Source organism: Phocoena sinus, chromosome 8, assembly GCF_008692025.1.
Source record: "Phocoena sinus isolate mPhoSin1 chromosome 8, mPhoSin1.pri, whole genome shotgun sequence".
Taxonomy (NCBI): Eukaryota; Metazoa; Chordata; class Mammalia; order Artiodactyla; family Phocoenidae; genus Phocoena; species Phocoena sinus.
Window position 1 is genome coordinate 107305965 of NC_045770.1, and position 27328 is coordinate 107333292.

Here is a 27328-nt window from a genome sequence, read left to right on the forward strand (position 1 = left end):
CCGGGTCTCCGAGAGACGTCATTACGTGAACCCCTGAATCCCAGTGAGGCCCTCGGACCGATGAGGGGGCAGGAGGGTCTGGAGAGTCACTAGGCCCTCAGGTCCCCCCAGACCTGGATATGGGCAGGAGGGGCTGCCACTGGGCAAAGACGGGACAGTCAAAGAGAATAATGTCTGCAACGGATTTAGACGCACTGAATATATAAACTCCTGTGAGTCCATAAGGACATGTAAGAGAGACACAGACAGAAGGAGGGAGAAAGAGATCCCCCCCCTCCGCCCCCAACAAAGCAATACAGACCCAACTCCCTGGATATGGATGGAGATCGCTAAAGCACTAGCTCCTTACAGAGAAACTTGATAACGCAAAAGAAAGCATCAAGCATCTATTTTGCCTCCTCGTACAAATAGTGTTTCGGCTTAACTACATGGTTGTTTGTTTGTTTGTTTTTTGCCTCACCACACGCAGCCTGGCAGGATCTTAGTTCCCTGACCAGGGATCGAACCCGGGCCCCGGCAGTGAAAGCACCGACTCCTAACCACTGGACCGCCAGGGAAGTCCCCCAGATCGTTTTATTTGATCAGGGAACATTCTTCACGATTGGAGAATGCCAGCTAATAACCGTGCAAGGGGTGTCAGCTTAGGAAATGACCATTCACCAGCCCTCATGAACTCATCGATGTCGGCGGAGCCCGCCCTGGAGAGACAGAGAGACCCCCTGGGCGAAAGGCAGGCGGGGAGCTTCACGACAGAGCCATCACCGCCCAATCCCGCAGGCCCAGCTTCTGTCCCCCTGGGGGGAGGGACCAGATCTCCGTGCCTCCTGATGGGTTGAGGCATGAACCGCGTGGTACCCCCAGTGGGCTGTTGGGCCCAGTGGATGGAGCTGCTGGCGCTCACCTCCACCTACGAGAAGTAGGAGGCCCAGAAAGAACAGGTCAATGACAGCACAGGGGACAGACATGCGCCCAGGTGTGCGGCAGCCTATGGCCAGCCAACCCAGGAAAAGGAGGGGAGATGGATTAGACCGAAAGAAACTTGGGGGACAGAGCTGCCACAAGCCACACGGGGTCCTGAGACAAGTCACTGCCTTTTTATTTATTTTTTTTTAAGTCACTGCTTTGAAAGGACCATTCCTGAGATGACTGGGGAAAGGGGACGATGGGTGGGTTTCAGAGGATGCTGAGGGACCAGCTGAACGCCTAGGTGGGACAGCGGTGTTGGGTCTCGCAAGCAGGGTGCTGTGCTTTTAAGAAATGCAGACTGAAGTGTTCCAGGGGAAGTGACTCGATGCCTGGGATTTGCTGAGAAAAGTAAGAAGAGAAAAGAAAGGGCTGGCTGGATGGTAATGATTTCTTGGCTATAACACGGAAGTACAGGAAGCAAAAGAAAAAATAGATTGGACTGCGTCAAAATTAAAAACTTCTGCGCATCAAAGGACACAATCAACGGAGTGAAAACGCAGCCCAGTGAATGAGAAAATGTTTGAAAACTGTCTATCTGATAAGAGATGAATATATCCAGAATACATAACGAACTCCCACAACTCAGCAATAACAAAAACATAATTCAATTTAAAAATGGGCAAAGGACCTGAATAGATATTTCCCCAAAGAGGGTATACAAATGTCCAATAAAAAGCATACGAAAAGCTCGCCAACATCACCGGTCATTACGCAAGTCAACACCATAATGAGATCCCACGTCACACTAAAAACAACCAAAGTAACAAGAGTTGGGGAAACTGGAACCTTGTGCGGTGCTGGTGGGAATGTAAAAGGGTGTAGCTGCTCTGGGGAACAGTATGGTGGCTCCTCAAAAACACTTAAACATAGGGGGCTGCCCTGGTGGCGCAGTGGTCGGGAGTCCGCCTGCCGATGCAGGGGACGCGGGTTCGAGCCCCGGTCCGGGAAGATCCCACATGCCGCGGAGCGGCTGCGTCCGTGAGCCACGGCCGCTGAGCCTGCGCGTCCGGAGCCTGTGCTCCGCAACGGGAGAGGCCGCAGCGGTGAGAGGCCCGCGTACCGCAAAAAAAAAAAAAAAAAAAAAAAAAAAAAAAAAAAAAAAACTTAAACATAATATTACCATTTGATCCAGCGATTTCACTTCTGGGTACGGACCCCAAAGAACTGAAAGCAGGCACTTGAAGAGCCATTTGTACACCCACGTCCACAGCACCATGATTCATAACAGTCCAAAGGTGGAAGCAATCCAAGTGTCCACAGACGGCTGAATGGATAGACTAAATGTGGTCCATCCATACAACGGAATACTATTCAACCTTAGAAGGGAAAGAGATTCTGACACTTGCTACGACGTGGATGAACCTTGAGGACATTCTGCTCAGTGAAAGAAGCCAAACATGAAAGGATAAATCCTGCAGGATTCCACTTCTATGAGGTCCCTGGGGGAGTCAGATTCATAGAGACAGAAAGCAGGATGGTGGCTGCCAAGGCTGGGGGGAGGGGGAGGGGGAGGGAGTGTTCAATAGGGACGGAGCTTCAGTTTTCCAAGATGAAAAGAGCTCTGGAGATGGATGGCGGGAACGGTCGCACATTATGAATGCACTTAAGGCCACTGAACTGGACACTTGGAAATGGTGAAGATGGTAAAGTTTGCTATGTGTATTTTACCGCAATTTAAAAAAGCATTAAATGAATGCAACGGTCAAAAGAAGAAAAAGGGAGGGGATGGAGGGAGTGAACGCAGGCTGTGATTTCTTGAAGGACAGATCTCCACATGGCCAGATCAAGGCTTCAAAAGTCCTTGATCCTGTCCCCACTGTCCTGGGCCCCACTGCGTCTTAAAAGGCCCCCTAGGACCTGGCCCCCACCCATTCCTCTGACCCCACCTGCCCCCTCCCAGAGTGTTCTAGAATGCGCGGCACCCCTTCCTGGTCCAGGCAGGGCCTGGCCCTTTCCCCAGCCTTTCCCTCATCTTCTAGGTTTCAGCCTAAATCTCACTCCTCTGGGGCCCTTTCCTGACACCCATGGATGAGGGCTCCGTCCCGGCTGCTCTGTGCCACCGCATCCTAGCAGGTGCGTGTGTGAGTGTGTGCGTGTGTGAGTGTGTGCGTGTGTACATTCGTTTCCTGGGGCTGCTGGGACAAAGGACCCCAAACTGGGGGGCTTAAAACAATGGATTCTCTCAGTCTGGAGACCAGAAGTGAGAAATCAAGGTGTCAACAGGGCCGTCCTCCCTCAGAAGGCTCTCGGGGAGGACCCTTCTGGCCTCTTCCAGCTTCTGGTGGGTATCGGTGTCCCTTGGCTGTGGCCGCGTCCCTCCAGTCTGTGCCTCTGACTCCACATGGCCTCCTCCTTGTCCGTGTAAAATCTGCCTCTGCCCCCTTCTTACAAGGACGCCTGTGATGGCATTTAGGGTCCACCTGGATAATCTGCGATCATCCTCCCATGTCAAGATCCTTAACTTCGGGCTTCCCTGGTGGCGCAGTGGTTGAGAGTCCGCCTGCCGATGCAGGGGACGCGGGCTCGTGCCCCGGTCCGGGAAGGTCCCACATGCCGCGGAGCGGCTGGGCCCGTGAGCCATGGCCGCTGAGCCTGCGCGTCCGGAGCCTGCGCTCCGCAACGGGAGAGGCCACAACAGTGAGAGGCCCACATACCGCAAAAAAAAAAAAAAAAAAATCCTTAACTTCATCAAGTCTACAAAGACCCTTTTCCCATATAAGGTGACACTTATAGGTCCCAGGGATGAGGATCTTCGGGTGGCCATCATCTGTCCTACTACGGTGTGTGCGTGAGAGAGAGTGTGCATGTGTGTGTATGTATGTCTGCACGTGTGCACATGTGTGTCCCTGAGTGTGTGTGAGTGTATGAGTATGTGTGTATGTGTGTGTAGACCTCTTTCCCTCGAGCCATCACCGCCACCCCTGTCCTGGTGCTTGTGGACTGTGTACTCCAGTCCCCCCAGCATGCCTGGGTGGGGCCAGGGCTCTCCATCTCTGCCGAGGCCCCACCATGGGGCACAGAACTGACTATCGATACAGGTTTTCCACGTGAACACCCTGTACTTGAACCAGGTAGCCAGGATCCAGCCCTTGCAGACGAATGACGGCATAGTTAGCTTGACTAGACCCGGTGCCTGACGGGAGCCGGGCCTTGTTTCTTATTCATAGGTGGGGCCTGGGCTCACAGGGTGCTCTGGAGAGCAGGGTGGAGAAAGATGGGGCACTGTGTGACTGGCCCCTTGCACCCCCAGAACCCCAGCAGCCTTGCTGCCCTTATCGCGGCCTCGTGAACCCCAGATCTTGGCCCCTGGTACACCAGGACCCCAGTAGCCCTGTAACCCCAGATCCCAGCACCCTGGTACCCCCAGAATGCCAGTAGCCCAGGAAAATGCCAAGAAGCAGCCACCATGGCACCTGGGCCAGCCTCCAGCAAGCCAGTGAGCCTGCCGTGTGACAGGTAGTCTCGTCTGGGGTCTGTGAGCCACCAGCCTCGGCTTTACCTGTGGACCCAGGCCTGCGGGGCACACCTGAGAGGTCCGTGCAGGTGGGTCCCGTCGCAGGTAAGCGCTCTCGGCCCAGAGGAGGAAGCTGGAAGGTACCCCTGGGCCAGCCGGCAGCCCACAGTGGGCTGGGATGCACATGGCAACTGGGGCTAATTTTCTCCTGCAGAGAACTTGATCCCATAATCTGGTAAATACACACTAATCATCGCTGCGCAGGGGAGCGTACGTGCTCCGGGGGTCCGGGGGGGAATGGGCTGGCGGAGGAGACACCGCCGGCTGCCAGAATGAACACACTGCCGGGAAGGGGGACCCCCAAAGCCAAGGCTGCAGTAGGAGAGGCTTCCGGTGACCGAGGACCGGCTCCGTGTGGGACGTGCCACCCCCTGCAGTCACTGAATCCCACACCACGCGCCTGCCTGACACCACTTGCAGACCAGGGCACTGAGGCTGAGGGTGCGGACGGGCCCCGTGTCTCCCTGCCGAGCATCCCTGGAGCTGGGATTGCAAGGTGAGTCAGCCTGAAGCTCTCCCGCTTCGCACTGAAGCAGAGTGAGTCCAGGAGGCTCCGGACAAACGGACCACCACCCACTCTGATGGGAGGTGTTCTGTCGGATCAGAGGCGCCAAGGGAGCCCCGTTTTGTTCACTCTGAGTTTCTAGCGTAGTAATGATAACAGAAAATCTGAACAATTACCAACATATGCAATGTGGAGATTTGCTAGAAAAATCCTGACGTCCGGCTGCTACAGACTGAATGTTGGTGTCCCCTCCCGCCCTGCTGACCGCCAACATTTCCTATGTGAAATCCTAACCCTCCGGTGTGATGGTGGGTGGAGGTGGGACCTTGGCGAGGTCATTAGGTCACGAGGCTAGAGCCCTAGATTAGTGCCCTTATAAAGGAGACCCGGAAAGCTCCTTGGCCCTCTGCCCCACGAGGACCGACCGGGCAGAGCTGCGGCCCGAGGAGGCCTGACTTGCCCCCTGCTCACACAGAGCTGCCCCTCTGGCTGGGGGGTCAGGAGGGAAGTCACCCCCAGGGCGGGATGCCCATAGAGTGCTCTCGAGTCTGGGCTCTGGAATCTTGAGTGAGCCGCTCAATCGCTGGAAACGTCACCAGCTTCATCTGTAAAATGGGGTCGAAGATGCTAATCCGATAGTACGGCTGACCAGCATCCCAGTGGTGCCCGCCTGGGACGGGACTTAGAGGGTCAGGAAGAGCCTCTTTGCTCCACTTAAAAATTTCAGCTAAAGTCACATACTGGCCATTTCCTCATGAAAAGTCACAATAGATACCGGACAGAATTTTTTTCTTTTGACTGCATTGGGTCTTCATTGCTGCGCGTGGCCTTTTTTCTCTAGTTGCGGCGAGGGGCGCTACTCTTCGCCGCGGTGCGCACGGGCTTCTCATGGCAGTGGCTTCTCTTGTGGAGCACGGGCTCTAGGTGCATGGGCTTCAGTAGTTGCGGCACGCGGGCTCAGTAGTTGTGGCGCGTGGGCTTAGTTGCTCCAGGGCACATGGGATCTTCCCGGACCGGGGCTCCAACCCGTGTCCCTGCACTGGCAGGCGGATTCTAACGACTGCGCCACCAGGGAAGTCCCAATACTGTACAGAATTCTTTTAATGGTAAATTTTTCTATAGTGCATTTCTTTTAAAAGTGCTTAAGTCGGGCTTCCCTGGTGGCGCAGCGGTTGGGAGTCTGCCTGCCGATGCAGGGGACGTGGGTTCGTGCCCCGGTCCGGAGAGATCCCACATGCCACAGAGCGGCTGGGCCCGTGGGCCATAGCCGCTGAGCCTGTGCGTCCGGAGCCTGTGCTCCGCAGCGGGAGAGGCCGCAGCAGTGAGAGGCCCGCGTACCGCAAAAAAAAAAAAAAAAAAAAAAAAAAAAAAGTGCTTAAGTCTGTCCGTAGCCTGTAGTAGAAGGCACTTCTCCGTCAATGGCCGAGACTGACCCTTTGCTCTCCTTATGGCCAGGGACACCAGGGCCCCACCTCCCCTGCAGTGAGGGACGGCCAGGACATGGGATTCCAGTCAGCGGAACGTAGGTGGAAGTAACTAGCCAGCCAGATGCGGTGGAGCCTGGCGACCCGGGCACCCATATATTGGGGATAGAAGACCCAGGAGATGGGGAAAGCCTGGGTCTCTAATCACAGCGTGGACAAGGGGCCGGCCGCCCTTTGGGAGCATCCTTTTGGGACTTGAAAGGAGCAAGAAATAAACTTCGTTGTTCAAATTACAACCATTACTCATCGTGGGGCCTGTCTGTTACAGCGTCTGGCGTTACCACCGCGACACAAGGTCCAATGAATGCGGTGGGAGTCCTGTGAAGGCAGCTGTCCCTGGGCAAGGGTCCGGCATTAGGACTGTCATCGGCGCTGGCTCTTGTGGGTGAGTACGTTCACATTCTTTCGTGGGAGTTCGCAGGGTGAGGGAGAGGGTCACGGGGACCGGACGCCAGGGTGCGGAAGGTCAGAAGGACAGGGGCTGGGGCTGCTGTGTGTCCGCACTGTCCCTGGGGCAGAGGCTATTCATGGGGTTTTCTCTTGGACAGATTCACAGGGTCTGCCATCAGGGTCTCTGTAAAAGGACGCCAGGAGAAGTCATCCCGACAATTCCTGTATTGTGCCCTGGTGCCCTGATCGCAGACCATTCTGAGGAGCAGGAGAGCAGTCAGGCTGTGGCTTCCGGGTACGCTTTTGTGGCCGAAAATGCCACGGGCTTTATAACTTGATTTCCTGTTCGATTCAAACTCAAATCCCGAATTGCAGCGCTGGGGCGGGGAGGGGAATGACCGGGTGGAGACGGCGGATGACGTGGCGGGGAGGGGGCGGTACTTAGCCGTAACCCCAAGCAGAAGGTGGCCTGCTGGAGCATCCCAGGTGAACCGCTTTTGAGAACGAGGTTCTGCCTGATTTATGGGGACAGTGGCTCGTGATCACGACTCAGGAAAGCTGAAGTGTCCCCTTCTGCTCACACCAGCCGGAAAGGGAGGCCTCCGCGGCTGCCTGCACCTGCCCCTCGTCTTCTGGGAAACAGCAAGCGGGGCACGCGCTTCCTGGAGATTCACAGCTGGAACAGGAGTCTCACCGCGGAAGGCGGCTAAGAATCCCGAAGGCCTTTACGAGACTGGGAGCGATGCAGCGGTGTGACCCTCAGGCTCGCCAGCCGTAATCTTCCCGGTTTGTTCAACTTTCATCAGGCGACAAATACAAGTTTTAGAGAAACCTGCACTTCATAGGAGTTGCCTCCCTTTGACTCACCCCCACGCCCATCTCCTCCTCCCAGGGAACCCGGGTATCACAGAACTTTTACACACATTCATGTTCCCTCGGAAAATTCACAGCACGGAGAATGAGGACAGTATCTTTGAACACTTTAAAGGAAGCATAAACGTTTCCATGCTGTAGTGGTTGTTCTAAAACCTGCGTCTGCCACGTAGGGTTACATTTTGGGGATCCCTTGTGTCTGCACTTACCTCTTACTTTTTATGCTGCAAGTTATTTTTTTTTCAATTTTTATCGGGGTACAACTGATTGACGTTGTGCCAGTTTCAGGTGTGCAGCAAGGTTCATCTGTCATACAAATACATAGATCTACTCTTTTCCTAGATTCTTTTCCCATACAGGCCATTACAGAGACTCATCTCTTTCTTTTGAACTTCTGCGTAGTTTTCCTTCACCTGACAAGGATTTACTGAGGGTCTGCTACGTGCCAGGTGAATAAAAAAAGACAAAGTCTTTGACCTCTTAAGAGTGTACGGCCCCCTCTGGGGCCGGGGAGACAGACCTACAATAAAATATGCATATAAACTATGCCATGTGGTGCTGAGTGCCCTGAATGCACAGGAAGCTGATGAAAGGACTGGGGATGGGGGAAGGCAGGAGTGCTGGGAGCCGGGAGGCCTCTGAGATGGGGCCCGGGGGAGAAAGTGGCCAGCAGGATGCCTGCAGCTCGCCTGACTCACCCCTACTGGCGGGGTCTTCCCCATCTTATCACCATTTCAAAGATGCTGCAGGGAACGAGCTCGTTCACGTGAGAGGCACGTATCCCGGTGGGACAGGTCACGCACAACACAGAGCACGTCCATGCCCTGTGTGACCCTAGGACCATGCACAGCGGGGCAGGGGCATCGGTGATCCGTTTCAGAGCCGAAGGAACAGTTATGACTCACCTGTGGTCTCACGGTATTTTTTTTTTTTTTTTTTTTTTTTTTTTGCGGTACGTGGGCCTCTCACTGCTGTGGCCTCTCCCATTGCGGAGCACAGGCTCCGGACGCGCAGGCTCAGCGGCCATGGCCCACGGGCCCAGCCGCTCCGCGGCACGTGGGATCTCCCGGACCGGGGCACGAACCCGCGTCCCCTGCACCGGCAGGCGGACTCTCAACCACTGCGCCACCAGGGAAGCCCCTGACGGTATTTTTAAGAAGTCAAGAATACTGCTTTCTTTCTTTCAAAAGAATAAAACAATAAAAAATAAACTGTAAAGTACACATAACACAAAATTCACCATCTGAACCATTTCTAAGCGTACAGCTCAGGGGCATTAAGCACATTCAAATTGCCGCTGTCCATCTCCAGAACTTCACATCACAAACTGACACTCTGTCCCCACTAAACGCTAACTCCCCGACCCCCTCCCCCAGCCCCTGGCCCTCACCGTCTACTTTCTCTATGGTTTCGACTCCTCTAGGGACCTGCTATGAGTGGAATCACAGCCTTTCTACCCCGGCTTTGGAATTCCTGGCCCCCCGTCCCTCTGTCTCCCGAAGCTTCCCAGCCCGGACACCTCGGGGGGCAGTGGCGAGAACGGAGAGGGGCTCCCATCCCAGGGCAGAGTCCGCAGCCCCTCCCTGCGGGTCAGCTCCCGCTCTGGGCAAGGTGGCAATGCTCCCCTTCCTACTGTAAGTAAAGAGGAAGGTGGACCTTTGAAAGCACACCTTTTGCAAGAGTATTCCAGAGACAGGCTTAGTGTGAGCAAAGCCAGACAGAGGACGACCTCAGAATCCATGCCCAGACCTGCTGGCCAAGCCTCCCGGCCGCTGAGCCCCACTCTGCTGTGATCATTCCGTTAATTCCTTCCATCATGCGTTTATCTCCCAAACAATAGCCCGTGCCTTGTGCCAACCAATACCTGCACCTGTATCTTGATAAACAAATGAAGAAGGAGGTCACTGGCTATTTGAGGTGACCTCAGCCGAGCGGGGGCGATGGGCAAGCAAGGGGTTAATCAGAAGGTCGCGATGAGGGTGCGTGTGGAGAGGGCTGGCCAGGGGGCTGCTGGGCACGCAGCCTGTTCTCAAAGACAACCTCCAGATGAAACCAAAACAGGCAATTCCATCCAGAAGGCTCATTAAAAAACACTCCTGGAAAATTAACGGACAACAAACACAATTTCTTCCTGGTACGGGGGGGCCGGGCCAGACGCGAGAATGGGAACCGATCGGTACAGGCTCACTGGGCGCTGCAGGGGCTGGGCTGCTGCCTAACGACAAGGTCGTGACGCGTGTGCCTGCCACCAGCCCCTGGGCTGAGTCACCTTGCGCTCAGAGACCGACACGCCCCCGTCTCGAAGCACGCCCGGGACCCAGTGCAGGCCGCCAAGCTCCCTGCCAGCCCTCAGGGCCACCTTCCCAGGAGAAGACCATATGGTGTTCAAGAACCACCGACCCGGAGCCCAGACTTGGGTTCGAGTTCTGACCCATCCCCTCCCTCGCAAGGTCGTCATGCTGACCAAGCCCCCAGAGCCTAGGGTGCAGATGGCACTACTGTCACCTCCCTTGTGAGACACAGCAGGTGCTCGGCGAAGGACAGAGCGTTCCAGCCCCGTGTGGACCTCAGCAACTGGCACGTTGAGGCCTGGGGCCGAGACGGTAGCGTTTCCGGTCTCCCCGGCTACCATGCCTCCCTAAGGGAGGCCGTTCGGTGTAACCGACTGAGTCTCAGGCTGGAAAGAGTGTCCATCAGACGTGGCCTCGCCCCGCACAGCAGGTCAGAGGCCCCGGGAGCTCATTGCCCAAGCATGCTCTTGGGGACTGAATGCATGTGATCCCCAAATCCTTATCTTGAAGCCCTAACTCCCAATGTGATGGTATTTGTGGGGCATTTAGGAGGTGATTAGGGTTAGATGAGGGTGCAGCCCCCATGATGGGATTAGTTCCTTTACGAGAAGAGGTGCCAGAGAGGTGCTCTCTTTCCCTCTCTACTAAGTGAGGACAAAGCAAGAAGACAGCCGTCTGCAAGCCAGGAAGAGAGGCCTCACCAGGAACTAAATCAGTCGACACCTTGGTCTTGGCCTCCCCAGTCTCCAGAAAGAAAAGAAACAGGAGAAACAGATGTCTACTGTTGAAGCTGCCCTATCGAGATAGTAATTTTTACAGCAGCCTGAGCTGACTGAGACACTCACTTATCGCAAGTTTGCCCCCGGCCCAAGCAAAGGTGCCCAACCAGGCCCCTCACCCTCAAAATCAACGCATAGTGTGGCCACAGCTTATCTCTCCCAATATGCGCGGCCCCCAGGGCTGCCCCCTCTCAGCTCTGCTGGGGACAGCCAGGAGCTTCTGTCCTCCCTCGACTCCTCCTGTTTTCCAGTTCAAGTTTTCACTCCTTCCCTCCCTTTGAAAATACTGGCAGAGGAAATACTAATGTGTGATGGATGCCTTCCTCTTGGGTATGAGGCTTGGGGGAGAATCTAACTCCGTGGTCTTTGGGAAGAAGGACTGGGTCTGATTCATTTCTGATTTCCCCAGCCACTAGGCCTGGCCCTACATAACAGTTGCTCCAAGTAAGTCTGTAGATATGTAACCCAGACACACACTTGATCCCACATGTTCAGTCCATGCCTAAAATGAGTTTCAAACTCTGCTGAATCTGCCTACCCAGTGGCTCATCTTCCTCTTTCTCACACCTGAAACTCTACCTTCCTTTGCGAGCCCACCCACCCCGACTCTCAGTCCTTGTGGCCAAGGGGGCTGACCCAGCCCAAGGCCTAGGGGAGGGCATGTGATCCAACTCGGGCAATCAGCATCTTCCAGCGGTTTAGCCAATCACTGGCTCAGGGAGGGACATGTGACCCAAAGCAGGCCAATGAGATGCTCTCTTTCTGCTGCGGTTCTTCAACGGACAAGATGAGAACCTGCAGCTGCTGGAAACCACATCTGCCACCTTCATGGGGAGAACCCACCCGAGAGTGAAGCCAACACAGAGGAAAACAGAGAGAGGGGGTAAGATCCTGGGAACATCACTGAGCACCTGGATCCAGCTAAGCCTGAAGCCAAACATCTCTGGGATTTTCAGTTACTCAAACCAGTAAATTCCCTCTGCATGCCGAGCCAGTTTGGATTGAGTTGTGTCAGCTGTAGAGGAAGTTCTGGAATAACACACATTGGAGAGGACGGAGGAGATGGGGCACTCTTGCTTTGCTCCCATCCTTAACCAACTTCCCTTGATGCTTTAAGGCAGTTCCCTTCACCTCCTCCAGGAAGCTCCCCAGGGGTCCTCTAATGAGCTATGACCTTCACCTTCCATGGACTTTCAATCCGCTTAGTCAGTGCCTCCCCTCAAGACCTGAACTATTTCATAATCTCCAGTTGGGCCTCCAGGCTGGGCAGTAGGATCCACCTGGAAAAATGTGACAGGGGACAGTGCAGCCCTCGAGTCCAAGCTCCAGGGTCAAGCCCAGCCCCACCACGAGAACTGTGGAGTGAGTCTGGGCGCATCATGTGACCTTTTTGAGCCTCAACTTCCTCATCTACAAAATGGGACCATCGGCAAAACCGAGCTCCTGCTGCTGGGAGGAGTGTGAAATGAGACACTGGCGCGTCCTGCACACAGCCGACCACCAGCAGAGGGCGCATATTCTGACCGAATGGCCGTGAACCCTGTTATCTGGGCGAACATCCATCACTTAAGGCTGAAACCGGCCCTTCCTGCTCTTGACCCTGCCGCCCCCACTGCCCCCTTGGACGCTGTAACCCCCGCCCCCTTCATCTAAGGTGTCCCTTTACTAGGCTCTCCTATTCCCCCCACCTCTGGCCCTCTTGGCAGGCGACCCACCCATGACCTCCAAGATGATCGGCCACCCAGAACCAGGCGTGTGCCCGTCCTCACAACCTGTCCCCATAGTCCTTCTTGCCACCCCTGCTATGGTCCCTCTGGCCCCTGGTCCTCCTTGGTTCTACCATCTCCAGTCTCAGCCTCTGTAAATCCAGGGGCAACAGGTTTACATGCCTTCTATATGAAAACTACCCGCCCGGGGAAGATGCAGCCCTTTGAGGCATGTCCTGCATCCTCTGACCAGCGTGGGTGCCAAGACAGCCCTGGGAGATGTCCCTACCCCACCGTCCCCCGGGCCCCCATCTCTCAAGGCCCTGCCCCTTGGTCAGTTGTGTTGTGGATGCTGGGCAAGACGCTCTGTGTGGATGTCCCATCCCACGCTCTCCTGGGAAGTTGGTTCTGCTACTATCCCCCACCCCAGGAAGCCTTCCCCGACCCTCCAGCCCACCATGGTCCCTCCCTGGCCAGCCCCTTTACTCCGTTCCCTATTCCAGGCCGTGTGGTAGAGATGTTCACGATGTGGGCTCTGAAGCAGCCGCCTGCCTGGGCCACAGCCCGGCCCTGCCACTCACTCGCTGTGTGTCTGTAGGCAAGTGAGTCCTCCTCTCTGTGCTCCAGCCTCCCCGTGCAGAAAAAGTTGCTGATAGGAGTACCCAAACTCAGTGGAGTGTTAAGTGGGTTCGGCACGTGAAATCCCGGAAATGAAGCCTGGCACACAGGAAGTGCTCAAGAAATTCAAGCATCTCCCTTTGCCTTGTCCTCATTGTTGTTTATGTTGTTTGCAGTCAGCATATGCCATCCAGCAGTGATGTCGCCAGTGGGTTTGAGCTCTGGCTCCATGGGCTGGGCTGGCTCCCCTTCCTCTGCTCCTAGGCTTCTCCCACCAGGCCCAGCATCAAGAGGGTTATTTACTGAGTGCTCACTGAACAGCTGTTGATTCAACCCAAGGCTGGGTCAGCAGTTTAGATAAACAAAGAGTTACCCTATGACCCAGCGAGCCCACTCCTAGGTACGTACCCCCCAAAAGCTGAAAATAGGGACTCAAACAAATACTTGTACACTTTTGTTCACAGCAGTATCATTCACAAATAGCCAAAAGGTAAAAACAACCCAAATACCGATGAATGGATACACAAAGCGTGGTTCAACCATCAATGGGATGTTATGTGGCCATAGAAGGAGGAGCACCGACACAGGCTACAACACGGATGGACCTTGGAAACATTCTAGGCGAAAAGGTCACGCGGCTGAGGGAGGTGGGGGGATGGGGAGTGTCTGCTAAACGGCTATGGGGCTGTTCTTTTTTTTTTTTTTTTTTTTTTTTTGGTACGCGGGCCTCTCACCGCGGTGGCCTCTCCCGTTGCGGAGCACAGGCTCCGGACGCGCAGGCTCAGCGGGCCATGGATCACGGGCCCAGCCGCTCCGCGGCACGTGGGATCTTCCCGGACCGGGGCACGAACCCGCATCCCCTGCATCGGCAGGCGGACTCCCGACCACTGCGCCACCAGGAAGCCCCTAAGGTTCTATTTCTTGATGCTGGTGGTGGGTACACAACACTGTGAACTACTAAATGCTGCTCGACTGCATGTTTAAAAGTGATTTTTACAATAATAAATCTTCAGGTATGTGTATTTCGCCACAATAAAAAAAGATATACACAAGGAGAAAAGTACATGTGTATACACATGTGACAAAACGTATCTCTAACAGACACACATAAAGAAATAAAAACCCAAGATAAACCTCGCTATAGTGACCCTGTCTCCTGGTGGCATTACCCGACCTTTTCCTTGGGTGACAGGGTGAATGTCTGAGAGGCAGGAGTGTGACGTGGTCAGACCATGGCGCTGGGCCCAGACCTCCTTGGAAACCCAGCTGGTAGAGCTTGTAGGAGCTCTGCGACTCTGAGCCTGCTAATCTGACCTTTCTGTGCCTCAGCTTCCTCATTGGAGAAACGGGGACAGTGCGAGAACCCACCTCACAGGCTTCTGACGATGCCTAAACGAATCAGTACACGCGGAATGCTTAGGGATGTGTGTTAGCCTTGGTAGCCGATGCTGGAGACACGGTAGGAATGGGCGGGGGGTGGGGGGTGGGGATGGGATGTTCAGTCCGGCATCCTTGCTTGGGAGAAATCTAGAAACTCGAGTCATTGTACCAGGAGCCACGCCATCGAGCTCCCAGCAGCCTGCAGCCACGGGTGGCCACAAAAGGCAGCTGGTTTCTGGTCAGCTCACGGGCAGAGCACTGCCCTCCTGCCTTCCTTCTCTCAGCCCCAACCCCAGCTCTCCAGGACCCGTGCTGGACACTGGGGGTCCTGGGGCTCACACCTGACCTCATAATGGCGGGTTCCATGGGGAGAGGTTCCCGGGCAGTGAGACCCTGCCTAGGGGGAGGGGGGGGGCCTGGCCTGGTCGGGAAGGCTCTGTATCCCTCCCACGCGCTAACAGCAACAGCAACGACAATAGTAATGGTTCCTCTTGTGTATACTGTGAGTCTTCTTTGCAGATGAGGAAACTGAGGCACAGAAGGGTTGTGTGACTTACCTAAGGCCACACAGCACATAGGTAGAGGAGTCGGATTTGGACCCAGGTGGGCTGCCTCCTGGCACTGTGCTTTTAAGTCCTGCTCTAACCTGCTTCTCAAGGGCAGCAGCCTCTAACCTGGTCTCTCTGCCTCCACCCCCTTTCTTTACAAGGCCCCAGCTCGGTGATCCACAGGCCATGGACTTCCCTGCCAAAATGCCCGAGGTGGCTTGCTTCCAGTGACTGAGTGAGGTCCCACCGCTCAGCTCGGCCCTCAAGGCCTTCCCTGGTCTGCAGGTCCCGTCTCCTTTGTCCATCCTGGGCCTCCCGACATTCCCCACATATTCCTATGCGTTCCTGCCTCTGAGCCTTCATCCAGGCTGTGCCTTCCATCATTGCACAGATACTGACCGAGTGCCTGCCATGTGCTCAGCTCTGGATGGCTCCTTAGCTCGTGGAGCTTCCAGGTCAGGCAGGGTCAGTGACAGGCGCTGACAGTGAGCAGGTGTCATGGGGAATGTTGGGAAGGCTTCCCGGAGGAGGGTCCACCGGGCAGAGATCTGAGAGCGAGCTGGAGTTACCCTGCTGGACGAGGGGGAGGCGGAAGAGGGGTAACGGTGAGAGAGCGAGTGTGAGAGAAGGAGGGAAAGAGGGGAGAGAGGGGGAGGCAGCAGTGCGGGCAAGTGCTGGGGGTGGGAGGGGGTATGACACACACTTGGGAGACCAGGGAGAGAGGGCCAAGGTCAAGGCTGATCTGCCATCTCCTGCACCTGCCCAAATAACCCGTTCCTCCCTTTGCACCCCAGCCAAGTTTACAGGCCTCCCTCTCCCCACACACTTGGCCCCTCAAGTCAGAGATGGCCTCTTTCATCTCCAGGACCCCTAGCCCTGCCCACAGAGGGCCGAGCACAGAGGATGCGCACCGAAAACTTTGCCGTGTGAAACCGAAGGCCCCGGGGAGAGGGAAGTGGAAAACTGGCCGGTGGGTGGTTGGTCTCATGGCACAAAAGCAAGGAGACCATCCCCAGGATGTTGCAGCATCAGACGGTAACTGTGGCCTTCCATGACCCCTTCCCCACTCCTTCTTATTTCAACTCTATTTATTTTTGGCACACACACACACACACCCTCATGCCCAAGACTGACAAACTCCATCAATTAAAAGATCCTACAGGGCATTTAGCACAAGGCCTTCCTTCAGTTCATTTGCCAACCTAACCACTGTATCATGGAACTCCCCACAAAAGGGCACTGCAGACAGAGACAAATCAATGCTAACGAGGGCCTGCAGAGCTCACTGGGAGGTGGGTGAGTGGTCGGAAGGGAGGGAGGGAGGGCAGGTGGAAAAGACCCAGGAGGGCTCCTTACAGGCGAACCAAGAGGCCCACCAGAGAAGACTGAACCACAAGCTTCCTATGTGGGGAATCTCAGCTCACCATGCCTTCTGCAAACCTCACCCTGTGTACACTGGGGCTGGATAGATAGCATCCTTCCCGGGTTGAGGAAGATCATTATAAGATTACATTTCAGTGACCCAGGATTTACCCAGGGTATCAACCAGACCCAAGCTTGGGAGTCACCTGATTCAGATCTCCCTGCGGGGTCCTGGCAGGCTACATAATCTCTCGGTTTCATCACCTGCAAAATGAGCATAAAACACCTACTTCCCAGGAGTGTCCACCGTTGAACGTGTCTTGGGGCCTCTTTTACGTATCAGGCGCTGTGCTGGGTACTAGACACACAGTAGAGACCAGGTCAGCAAACTGTCCAGCCCAGAGGGAGCAGGCATTCTTGAGAAGGAGACAAACATAAGTCAACCACCCAACACACGAGAAGATTCGGACAGTTGAGGAAGCACACGGAGGAAAGCATTAGTGTCGGGGGCAGCCAGAGGGAGGCTGGGAAGCCCTCCCTGAGAAGGTGGCGTGTGCGCGGAGACTTCAGGCTGGCTTAGAGCACAGGACGGCACAGATGCTTAACCGCAGTGATCCCTTCACCCCTCCTCACGGGAGAGATGTCTCCACCAAGCAGACAAGCACACTCACTGAATCATAAGCTGCTGTGTCCAGGAAGGCCAAGGACACAGGACACAGAGATGGGAGGAGAAGGGAGTGCGCGAGGGGACATGCTGAGCCCTTGCACCAGGCTCCTCCCGATGGCAGGCTCCGTCCGGTCGGCTCTCAGGTTCAGCACCCTGGAGAGGTCTGACCCCGGGATAGATTTCAGCACCGTGGACAGGTCTAAACCCCGCAGAGACGCCATGCGCCCCAGAGATTCAGTACCTTGGACAGGGCCCGTCGTGCCACCCTTCCTTCTGTTGCTCCCTGTCACTGACCAGCTCATACATAGTTGCACCCACTTAAACCGACATTCCAGGCCCTCCCTGGACCAGCCTCTCAGCTCTACAACATCTGACCACTCTCCAAACCCCCCTGAATGTTCCTGGCCCCCTGAGCTTTCTCTGGACCCCTTCCTCTTTGGTTTTCTGCCTGTAGAAACCCCACCGACTTACCGAAGCACTGAGCCAACACCACCTCTCTCATGAAGACCTTTTCCGGATTTAAATTGGGGCCTTCACCATACCCTACTTTTTGCCCTCCTTCCAGACTGTGAGTTCCTCGAGGAACTGTGTCTGATTCATGCCTTCTCTCCCAACAGCACACGCCAGCCCAGCACCTGGTGGGCACCCAATGTGTACTGCAGGAGTGAATGAATGAAGTTGCAAAAATGACTTATACAAGTACCACCAATTGTTGAGAGCTCTCTCTGCCAGAAACCGCATGCGCCACACACATTTTTATCTAGTTTAAGAAACTGAGGCCAAGAGATGAAAGATTTGCCCGAGTTCACACAGTGAAGAAGTGACAGAGCCTGGATTCAAACCCAGATCACACTGCACAGCCTGTGCCCTTGACCGTGGCTCCTTTCTGTCCCTATCCAACCCAGTGCACTGCCATCTGCCAGTCCCGCGGAGCCTTGAGCACAGCAGCCATGGTCCCCTGAAGTGACTCTGAATCTTTTTTTAGCCTGAAATTGAAATCACTGGTACTTCAAATTAGAACCCCAAAATCAACGAGCCAAGAATTCGCACCTGCAATCGCTACGCCTCCCGCATCCACCTTCTCAGCGGGATTCTGGGCTACTCCTCAGCCTGGACCACCTGCTCTCAGTCAGTATGGAGGACAAAGTGAACTATTCTCTAGGTACCGGAGGAGCTATTGTCTACGTGCAGGAAAGGGGACCAGCCTCCCAGCCTTCCAGGGGCTTCCCAAGGGCAGTGCCCTCTTTAAAGCCTCAGAGAGCAAAGACTTAAGTGCAGTGAGCCTCAGAGAGCAAGGACACCAGTGCTATGGCCTCGGACAGCAAACACCCCGGTGGTAGGAGTCTTGGAGGGCAAAGACTTGAATGACAGCCGCCTGCCCTGGGCACTGACATATTCCGAAGGCAAAAACAACAAAATTAGCCGAACTCCTCTGTGCTGACTTTTTTTTGCTACTAAAGGAATGTTCTTCAACCGTCACTGAGAAGATAGCAGGAAGCTTAGACCTTAGCAAAGTCTCGGCAAGGTGACAGAGAGGCAGGTCAAGACGGCCACAGCCTCCCCTCCTACAGCAGCTCAGGTGCTGGCAGCCCAGGAGCAGGGGAGCTGGAGTGGGAAGCTAGCCAGGGGGCCCAGGTCTTTTCCAAAACCAGCACAGCAAGAAGCCGCAGAGCTTCAGAACGGAGACACTCCACGTTCGGAGGGACCCGGGACAGCCACTGGAACCTACTTGTCTTTTAACATGAAACTGACAAAACTTGACCACCAAAGTATCAACACGACTCAAGGTCAAGAATTCGCCAGTCGCCCTAGCTTCCTGCCAACATCTGGCACTCGCTCTTTAACTCAGTTATTGAATCAAATGCCCATTTAAAATGACTTAAATAAGATATTAGGAATTTTGCGGGGGAGGGCAGTGGGTAGAGTTCCTGGATCGGCCACACAGGCCACCAGCAGGACATGTGACAAAGCCTCTCACGATACCCTGGAAGGTAAGACAGAGAAAGTGAGCGGTGTGGCGTGGCTGAAAAGGAATGCTGGCACTGGGGAGACCACAGAGGGCTCTGGCCTCGTCTCTGGGATTTGTTGCTAGAGGGTAAAATGAGAATCATTGAACAGGAGTTCCAAGATTACCTAAAGCCAGACTCGTGCCAAAATAGGATTGAGCAACGCGGTGAGTGCCGGGGGAAAAGAGGTTCAAGCCAAATCCGGAGGCAATGCCTGCCAAGGATATCTGGGGCTTGGGGTGGGGCGGGGTAGGTGTCTGCATTAGCTGATGTCCCCTCCACAGAGAGGCACCACGAAGCTACAGCCAGAGCGCTCTTGGCTGGAAGTGCCCGACTGTATGTGCTTGGCCCATGGCGGGTGTGCTCTGTGACAGCTACACGCTGGAAACGACAGTGGTAACAATCACCTGTCATTATTATAACATTATGACTTATTATCTTTTAATTGAAGTATAATTGATTTACAGTGTTGTGTTAATTTCCGCTGGGCAGTAAACTGGTTTGGTTATATGTATATAGACATTCTTCCTCAGTTTCTTTTCCATTATGGTTTATCACAGGATATTAAATATAGTTCCCTGTACTATACAGTAGGACACTGTTATTTATCCATCCTATATATACTAGTTTGCATCTGCTAATCCCAAACTCCCAATCCTTCCTTCCCCCTCCCTGCCTCCCCCTTGGCAACCATGTCCTCTACGTGTGACTTATCATTCTTATTGGTTCAGCTAATCATCGTTGGTTTCATCTCCTGAGTCAGACACCATTAATGATGATGAAGGACAAGGTGATGGTCAACAACAAATACCGACGGGATGCTACGCCCAGCACCGCTAGCCCTGCGTGATCTCCTAGCCAACGAGACAGGGGCTAACAGCAGCTCGCGTGCCTAGAGCTCGGGTGGCACATACAATGGACCCTTGAACAACACGTGTTTGAACTGTCTGGATCCACTAACGTCCGTATTTTTTCAATAACTATATAGTTGGCCCTCCGTATCTGCAGGTTCCACACCTGTGGATGCTGAATCCTCGGACACAGAGGGCTGACTGTGACACTGAGCATTTACGGATTTCGGCATCTGCGGTGGGTCCCGGAACCAATCGTCCACGGACACACCAAGGGACTGTAGTTCATCTCCGGTGCCTTAATTCACACAACCACCCAATTTGCTGATGGGAATGTTGAGACCCAGGAAGCGTGTGCTGACTGATGATGTGCATAACCACCCATCAGGAATCACCTGGACTTTACTATTTACTCTCCTCCGTGTAATACTTAATTTTCAAGCTGGGGAGGCCGACCGGTTATCACCAGGTTGTAACAACTGTTCATACCTCCAGCTGGGTTGAAAGTAATGGTTTGGGCAAACGTGCAGCTAGGATCTGTATTACATTTTCCAAGTCCCGGTTCCCAAGCAGCAGCCTGACAAACGATTTATAAGGTACTCGAACGGTCTCTAGGGAAAACACGAGGGCATCCCTCAGCGCCCTCACTTCAATGCAAACTGAGATTATAAAACAGTTCCAGGCCACCTTTAGTGCAAGTATTTAATACCAGGAAAAAGTAATTAGCAAACTCAAGGGACACTTTCCTAGGAGGAAGGATATTGCTGCCTGCTTTAATTGCAAGGGAAAACCTATTTAGGGAAATTAACACGAAACGAGATTGGCCACTTCAGGACTAAGAAAACAATCACAAAAACCATGGGAGTCTCCCGCACTCCATCAGGTTGGGGCCTGCTGGCCCCAGGAGAATAATTAACGCCCACCACGTTGCTGTTGACCTGAAAGCAAACAGTAACTCCTTGCGGCCACGGAGGCTGAGACACTGCTCGTCTGCCGGAGATGGCTTCTTCTAAGGAATGATTTTCCATTTGTGAAATGAATCCCTGTCAAAAGTTAATACTGTCTTTCTAGAAAATCTGAGAAATAGAGAGAAGTCTGCAAAAGAGAAAATGATCACACAGGAGCCCCTCACCTAGGGGTTAATACTTTCTCTCCTTTTTTTCCTACGCTTATATTGGGGGGAGGTGGTATCATTTAGAGGATATTGGGCAGACAACTTGAATTCTGTCCTCTTCACCTAATACGAGGTAACCGTTTCCTGCTGGTAGTGAGAACTTCTTGCAAGCATACTTTTTAATGCTTTCTTATAAGTCCACAACAGATTCATGGTGTCCCCTTCACCATCCCCCTCTACCTCCACCCTTTTCTTTTTGCGGCACTGTGATCTCTGCCTGTTTTTCAGATCATTTCCCGAGGGTGGGGGATGGGCTCCTCGATGTAAAATTCCCGGTTCAGCTTTACGGCTCTCATCACATACCTGCCCCGTCAATTTCTAAAAGGTTTACGGCAATTTATCCTTTCACATGGCAACCTAGGAGTGCCGTCACCAGCGACAGGCACAGTCGTCAAAGAAGTGTTTGCTAATTTGAAAAATAAAAACTGGCCTCTCGTTTCCCCGTGCTTCTTCTTACTCTGTGCCCCTGTACACATCCGGCCCATCAAAACATCTCCTAGCATCTCTGAGCTGTGGTGTTCTTGACTCAGACAGCCTGGGCTGGAATCCCAGCTCCCCTGCTGTGTGACTGTGGGCAGGTGATTTAACCTCTCTGTGCCTCAGTCCCCTCATCTGTAAAATGGGGATAACACCAATGTTACTTTACGGGATTATTGTGAGGGTCGGATGAGACAGCGCAGTGCATGGCAGATACACCCTCGATGACTCCAAATGAGGACACGGGCCTTCGGTTGTATTTGTTGTCCATGTTGTTTGCTCTTCAGATGTTTACGGTTTAGTTGTAGTATGGACAATTCTTGAGATACAGGATATTTGAGTTTATGAAAGTAATGCAAGAAACAAAACTCGAGTTTCCAAATGGGGAGGCTTGTGGAAGAAAGCCAGTGAGACCAGCGCGGTGCCTGCTTCTATTTTTTTGTTAGAACGCTAAATTAAGATGTTCAAAGAGCCAGAACAATGAGGCCAGCCGGTCATCACCCTTCCTGCCTAGCGGAACCCCCGGCGGCGTCACCGAAGCTCCCTAGAAACGCTGACGCTCCTGCCTCGTGGTTCCGACTCTGTGGGTGTGGGCTGGGCCCAGGTCTCAGTGTCTTTGAAAGGTCTGCAGGCCACCCTGGTGCCCAGCTGGCTTTCACTGGGTGAGGCCGACGGGCACTCCAGTTTGTTGAGTCCCTGCAGGAATCAGAATGACACCCCCACCTCCAGTCTCCTTAATTACTTCATGCAAAACTGTCGCCCCCATCCACGTCCTCCTGACGACTCCGCCCGGCAAGCGGTCTCTCCTGCCCCACCTCCTGTGGTTGAGGAGCTTGAACCGAGATAATCTCAAAGAAACAGCAGACGGAGTATTCAACACACTGTACCCGAGGCTGGCTGCCTCTCAACTTCGACTGCGATTCTCCGAGGCATCTCACTGTTATTTAAACCAGTCTGAATTGGGTTTCCTTTTGGTCGTTAATCATTCTTGGCTAGTGGAGGCCCCGACCTTAAATGTGACCCGCACAGGAAGAAAACTTGCCCAGACTCCCCCGCCTGCTTCTCCCTCTGGGCTGTCACTGCCCCCGGCCCACCTCTCTGAGGATCACTCCCCGCCCCCCCAGTTCCCCAAAGGGACACTCAGAGCCCACCGCCCACCCTGTCCACTCCCACTGCCCCCAACAGCTCTCTGGGGAAGCTTCAGTGTCATCAGCCATCCAGGGGACTCTGGCACGTCAAGCTGATCTGAAAATGGTAAACACACACGGTCTATGGAGCCGCCTGTTCGGATGTCTCCATGCACGGAGTGCCCACTTCCCCTTCTCCACCCCTGAGATGAGATTTCATGACAACCTGCTGGCACACCAGGGCCCAGCTATTTCATCGTAATTCCCAACTGGAAGATTAGCCTTTTCCACAGAACTTCATTCAGACCTTTGGCTTTTTGGCAGGAGGGAGGGGCGTGGTCAACAAAGAAACAATACCAACAACAAAAGAACAGACTCCTCCCCAAGGGCAAGGCAGGGAGATATACATTTTAGAGGGCGAGCACCTAAGAAATGCACGCACAAAGGAAACCCTTGACAGGGTCAGTGCCGGCAGGATGACCGTGTGTGCGTCAAAGTCCAAGAAGGAAAAATGAAATTCAGTAGCTGCTGAAGACTGAAGGGTGAACGTTCACTCCAGAAGTTGCCTCTTGGTCCCAGAGTTCACGCTGCAGCGTGCGTTTTTAAAGTGGAAGTAAAAACCGGACCCGCTTTGAGTTCCTTTCCAATGGCAAAGAGAAAGGAAGGCTTGCGGGAGGGTGGGGGGGGGGGGGGGGGGGGGCGGGGATGTGGGGAGATGTGGACAGTTTGCCCGCCCTCGGGGCAGCTTCCAAACAGGACCCTGCACTTGACCAAGAGCCCAGAAACCCCAGGCTCCAGGATGGCTTCCGGTCAAAACAAAGATCCACCTAAGACATGTGAGTCTGTCTGAAACAACCCCTCCACGGTTGAAGCTTTTCGCTGGAAAACATAGAAAAATCTTCTGTTGGAAAAAACATGCACCTATAAGGCTATAAATGAGTTTGCTATTCCAGGGGCGGAATCCGGCAGCTGGGAAAACAACCCAGTGGAGATACTCCTTTACACCCAAGCTCCTAAAGGAGAATTTCTGAGCCCCATGAGGCAGCCTTGGAATGAAGTGGGAGGAGCGAGGTTCGCAGGGCCCCCCACCACACTCACCGTCCGGCCCACTGTGCTCCCCATTAGAGCAGGACCCGTGGTGAGCAGCCTCGTAGGGCCTGGGGCTGTTTTGGGCCCACATCTCCTTCAGGTCATTTGAGACATAATAAGACAGACATAACCTTAAGGCAGCTCAGGGCCAGTCATTCCTGGAACCCTGGAATTCAGAGGCTGCCCAGAATATAAAAGCTGTTCCAAAGTGGCAAATACGTTTGCACAGCAGAGGTTAGAAGCAATGTCAGAGGAGGTGCTTGGAAAACAGAAGGGCAGAAACTCTTAATGCTCCTAATTTCCATGGAGCCTTCCATCCATCCGACCAGGTGGCATGCCTTCTCTACCTGGCCCAGGACACTTCCACCAACCGAGCGCAGCTCTGCTTCCTGGGAGAGGGGTGGGCCCAGCAAATGCTCTGCGGCCGTCCCACGCTTCTTTTGTTGACTAGTTTATCAAGGAAACCATCTGATAAGCCTAACAAGCAGGGAAGCTCCTGCCTCTGCAGCCCTCATTTATTATTTAAAACCGAACACCAGCAACAGCTACGGCAACTTACTGGAGTCTCTCTGTCTCTGCCTCTCACACACACACACACACACACACACACACACACACACACACACACACACACACACACACGAAGGGGACTCACATCACAACTGCAACCTACAGAAGACGATTCAACCCAGTCTCTCTGCATTTTCATGAGGTTACAAATCGAGTTAACTCATGAAACCACAGCGGGTTTCGGTCTCCACCATGCTGGGTACGCATCCCAGTGGACGAGAATCCAAAGGAGTGCAATTCTTCATCTGAGCCAGGCTCTGATTGGTCAGTAGTAATTTAAATACATCTTTCAACGCATAGAGTGAGACCGACGCACCATGCCTGGTATAAGGTAAAGCACCTTCTGTTTCACGGCTCTCTCTCCTCCAACAGCATCTTTCCTTCCGGGTTTCCAGCACTCTAATAGTCTCCGGAAACACCAAGGAGATCGTGAGTAGAATTGCAGCTCCAAAAGCACCCTTGGAAGGTTAGGCATCGTGGAGAGAAATGGCTTTAAGCCGCCGTGGCCTGGATCTCCTCCTTTCCAGAACGAACAAGCGTCTGGCCGGCCCCACGGCGGAGGCACCGAGTGCCCGGCTGGACACCATGCACCCATTCTTTCCACCTACAGGTGGATTTCCAGAGCAGATGAGACAGGGCTGAGGGTTAGCCCTAAGGAATGCTCTTGCAAGAAACATGAACTCCCAAAGGGGGCCATCTGAGCTTACCAAGCCTCTTAGAAATAATTTTTTCAAGGTATAACATAGTCTTTTATTCTTGATATTTCCAAAGGGTAACACATTCCTTTGAAAGTAACACCTAAACGTGCAAAAGGCGGGGAGCTCAAGTGTGCCGGCAGCTTGGTACCTCAGACACACCAACATGGTGACTCCAGGTGAGGCTTGAAGCAGCCGGGCACTCACGTCTAGTGAGATTTTTTAAACGAAGAGGACTCTCCCTCCTTTCACCTACTAGCAAAAGCTAGTTTTCCCAGCGTCTGAGTCTAAAAGTTTCCTTTTTGTACCATCAACTCCAGCCACCCATCTTGCCCAGGCTCCTTGGTGTTGGAAGGCCATCATCCATCCAACCTGTCAGTTACTTCGACTTAGAAATCAACAGCCTCTCAGCCACCAACGCTACAGACCCCACGTGAGCAGCAGCCATAGTACAGCGGTTTCCAGCCTGCCCTCGTGACACAAGAATGGGCCACGGCTCCTCTTGGGTCTATTCATACAGTCACAACCACACATCCACGCGTGTCCCCGACATCACGGCAACCACCTTTCTCTTCCGTCTACCTCCTACTTCAAGACCAACGGCCGAGTTACATACATTTCAAGCCTCCAAAGAGATAAAGCTACAGTCTCAAAGACAATCCCAACGCACAGTCCTCAGAAGATGGCATCCACCGTGGGTGGAAATAACCAAGCAACCCCGGTCCACGGCAGCCTCCATGCCTGCCCCCAGATCTGGCCCAATGACCATGCTGCCAAGACCACAGACCCCAACCCCACGAGAGTAGGCACTCTCCCCAAGCAGAAAGATATGAACACCGCTGTCCCTACCTCAATCAAGAAGTCCCCAGTCCTCAGTCCAGCTTGCCATGCCACCCCACCTTCATCCACGGACTCCAGGTACTGCAGGGCTGGGAACGCTGGCGTTGGCGTGAACTCTTCGATGGGCGTATCCGCTGGGAAGACAAGGTATACCTCATTACAAGCCTGGGAGATGTTTCCAAGTTGGTAGCCCAGGCCTCCCACGGGACCCTGGGAGAAAGCAGGCCCTTGTATCTCCGTGAGAAGTGGGTGGCCCAGGCCAGCTCTCCCCTGGGAAGGGGCTGATACTCCTGGTCACGGGTCAACACCAACTCAAGCGACGGAGCCAACTGCATTTTGGTGCCACCAACATCTCTCTTGGCCTCTGCGCTGAAAACACAGGATAACGTGCTCCCCTGTCCATGTCTGTATGTACACGCCTGTCATTTTCTTTAAAAGCATCAGTGACTAAACATTTTCAGTTCTATAAATGGAAAAGTTCCCCCCATAACCACATGGAGCTACAGAAACACCACACTGAACTGCTTGCCAAATTTACATCTACGTAGACTAGCAACCAAGGGAATTCAACTTGGAGCGTGGACGGAACAGAACGCTGACCCAGTGGGTGGCTGCAGATCTGGAATCCGCTTATGAATTCTTGCTGTTGGGAGCCCGGCTCTCCGTGGCCACTGTGCGGCCAGCGTCCATGCGAGGGCTGGGCCCCCACTCCTCAGCAGAGCCAGCGTTGGCTTCTGGGCCCCAGAGCTGCAGAGGGAAACTCTAGGGGAAGAGGTGGACTTTCCTGGGTGGCCATGTGAGGCCGGGGGTGGCGGGCGGGAAGAGGAAGACGGCCTCGGTCGGGGGAGGGGAGACATCACACAGACAGTCATGGACACACACGGGGGACAGATGTATCTCTTCTCCCTGCCTATGGACGAGCTGCTGTCAGGGCAGCCCGGGCCTTGAGCAGGTGGGGCTGCCACCGGGGAAGGAGGCCTCCCGGGCCAGCACAGGTGCGGGACCCCCAGCGTGGCACGGAGGCTCCGAGATCAAACTTGCACACGGTTTCCCCACACACGCGGGGCACAGATGTCTCCTCTCAGGGGGACATGATGCCATTTTGTTTTATTCTGAAAGGGAAGACCCCAAGTTCAGGGCTGGCAGTGGGGGCACTGCCGTGGAACACGTTCCTGGAGCCCTCACTGCAGGCCACGTGACACGTATGCTGCCGGCTGGGCCACGGCGGAGGGGACCATCTTGCAAAGTCACCTTAGAGGCGGGCACCCGCACGCCTGCCGCACTCGGAGCTGGGGCCCACTCCCAGAACGGGGCAGTTCTGAGGTGCCCGAAACTCGGGACCGGGTAATTCTGGGCGTCTGAGACCAGGAGCTCCGAAGCCAGCCACGATCAGGCTGAACTAAACCATGAAACATA

At 54.1% G+C, this 27328-nt stretch overlaps 1 protein-coding gene across 1 annotated transcript in view; it reads right to left on the bottom strand.

Annotated features, from left to right (window-relative positions):
- SHANK2 (SH3 and multiple ankyrin repeat domains 2) overlaps nt 1-27328 on the bottom strand; it is a 544666-nt gene that overhangs the window by 129731 nt on the left and 387607 nt on the right. The window contains 1 exon segment of the mRNA XM_032638880.1: nt 25922-26046. Coding sequence (XP_032494771.1) covers nt 25922-26046 — 125 coding nt within the window.